A 2,166-nucleotide genomic window follows, 5' to 3' on the forward strand; every position below is an offset into this window, starting at 1 on the left:
CTTCAGTTTCCAAGTCCTGGAATGCATGCTGACTTACTGTCACACTGGCATGGCTTACTGGGAAACTAAAAATATAAAAGCTAAAAATCCGTTTAAATAATGATGGGATTTATTGCAGGATGTATATTGTTATTAACCGCCCAAAACACTGGGAACTCCATACACATCAGGCTATATTCATGTTTGCATGAATACACACAAACCAACACATAGCAGGTTGCACACACACAAATATACATAACACAAACAAAACATAATGTACTATAGAGAACTTCAACGGGGATCCGGGACCCCTAGTGGGTTCTCAGAGTTACTGCAGGGTGGCCACCAAATTATTGTTAATGGGGTTTATTTTAACTAAAATGTCTTAACATTAAACCAACATGTTATTATAAGCAAATATAAATATGTCTATTTGTGAAGAAACACATTGGCCTAGTCATCCATAGATACAGTTATTCCTAAAGATCTAACGTTACTTTGCCACATTTAACAGTAAAAAGGTGTTTGTGAAGTCTTGAGGCCATTCACATGTTGTTGTTGTTTTTGCAGTAGGCTATGCAGTAGATCCGTCTCCCTCTCAGGTCAGGGGTCCTTGGCTTAAAAAAAACGTTGAAGACCCCTTTACTAGGCTACGACATAGGCCTACTGCATGTGTTGGTGGACACTCATGACACGCGTGCAGCCTGGCCGTATGGTGGCGCTCTTGCTGTGTCGTCCTGCCACTTGAGCGCTTTAAAGCAGATGTGCAGGTACTGTCTTTAACCGCTGGTTGGTGGATTCATCCCGCTCTGAAACTGGCTACAGACCACATGAAATCTCCAGTAATGCGATGCCAAAGCAGCTTGTTAAACTCCAGAAGTGCGCCACTACCTGTCTGATCTAACGGAACTTATTCAATTCAGCGCCTCCTCCTTCTCCTCCTCCTCCCCATCATCATCATCATCATCATCATCATCTTTACTTCACTTGAACACACCTTTCTCAGGGATTGTTTGTTCCAGGCGCGTATTTTCCTCTCTGCTTCTCACATCTTCCGCATTGAAAGTTAGATTGTGTTTAAAGTGGAAATGAACAGCACCGGGTTCAACCGAACGGAGGGAGGACTGCTCAACACGACCGAGGAGTTATTCTGCTGCAACTTTTCCTCCGTGGTGACTGATAACGGCTTCGTGGCCGCCGCTCCGGATGAGAGGAGTCTCTTCGTCATGCGGGTGGTCCAGATAGCCGTCATGTGCGTTTTGTCCCTCACGGTGGTTTTTGGCATATTTTTCCTGGGTTGCAACCTTCTCATAAAGTCTGAAGGAATGATAAACTTTTTAGTAACGGACAGGAGACCGTCTAAAGAAACGGAGGCAGTAATTGTTGGAGCCTACTGACTGACGAGGACCTTTGGATTGAAACAGATCGGAAGTTTGGTGGAGACAGAATGAAGACAAATGCTATGATCAACTGCCTAAACAAGCCCCTGTTTTCATATTGGTATTTAGAAAAACCTCAAAGGTAATAACCCTGCTGCTGACTGCGGCTCACAGGTGTTCACCTTATTCCTTGTGGCTTTTAAATGCCAGCAAAGACGTATGCATCTTCAAGAGGTATGCGTTTTTAAGACTCTTTGTTTAAAAGTATTCTATCAAGCACTGTTGTACTTCGGAGCACCGTGTGTCATGCAGCATCCTTTGTCAAGGAAGTGGCAAAGTATTCGCATTCGCAGCTTAAAACACCATCTCATGTTGCTAATGCAAGGGAGAAAATAATATTTAAACATGTACTTTATGTTGTATGTGTTTTTGCATACAATATGCAACCTATTAATCGGTGTATTTCTATGGAATTTCATGGCGACAACTGTATGAGTGTCTACGTGGGCGGTGGAGAGAGAAAAAAGCCCAACATGCCATGTATACTGTTGATTGGAATAAATCTGTTCTGAAATTAAAGTTTTCCTCTTAATTAAAGTCTATTTTTCTTGAATATCGGCCCCTGCCAAGCCCTCTGCCAAAGGGATATAGATTTCAGAAACTAACGACCTTAAAGAGCTATTTAATTCATATATTAGCCTATCGTGGTAATTAAATAAAAAATAAAAAACATGTTGATAAGACAAATGTAGGTTATTTGCTGTTGAATCCGACAGGAAATTGGCAGTATTAGGATCATGTATTT

At 41.8% G+C, this 2,166-nt stretch overlaps 1 protein-coding gene across 1 annotated transcript; it reads left to right on the forward strand.

Annotated features, from left to right (window-relative positions):
• Positions 1 to 948: 948 nt before the first annotated feature.
• rprma (reprimo, TP53 dependent G2 arrest mediator candidate a) lies at positions 949 to 1,953 on the forward strand. The gene has a single exon (XM_034886609.1). It carries the CDS (start codon positions 1,071 to 1,073, stop codon positions 1,377 to 1,379), a length of 309 nt encoding a protein of 102 aa, XP_034742500.1. The 5' UTR covers positions 949 to 1,070; the 3' UTR covers positions 1,380 to 1,953.
• Positions 1,954 to 2,166: the final 213 nt, after the last annotated feature.

Source organism: Etheostoma cragini, chromosome 11 (genome assembly GCF_013103735.1).
Source record: "Etheostoma cragini isolate CJK2018 chromosome 11, CSU_Ecrag_1.0, whole genome shotgun sequence".
Lineage (NCBI taxonomy): Eukaryota > Metazoa > Chordata > Actinopteri > Perciformes > Percidae > Etheostoma > Etheostoma cragini.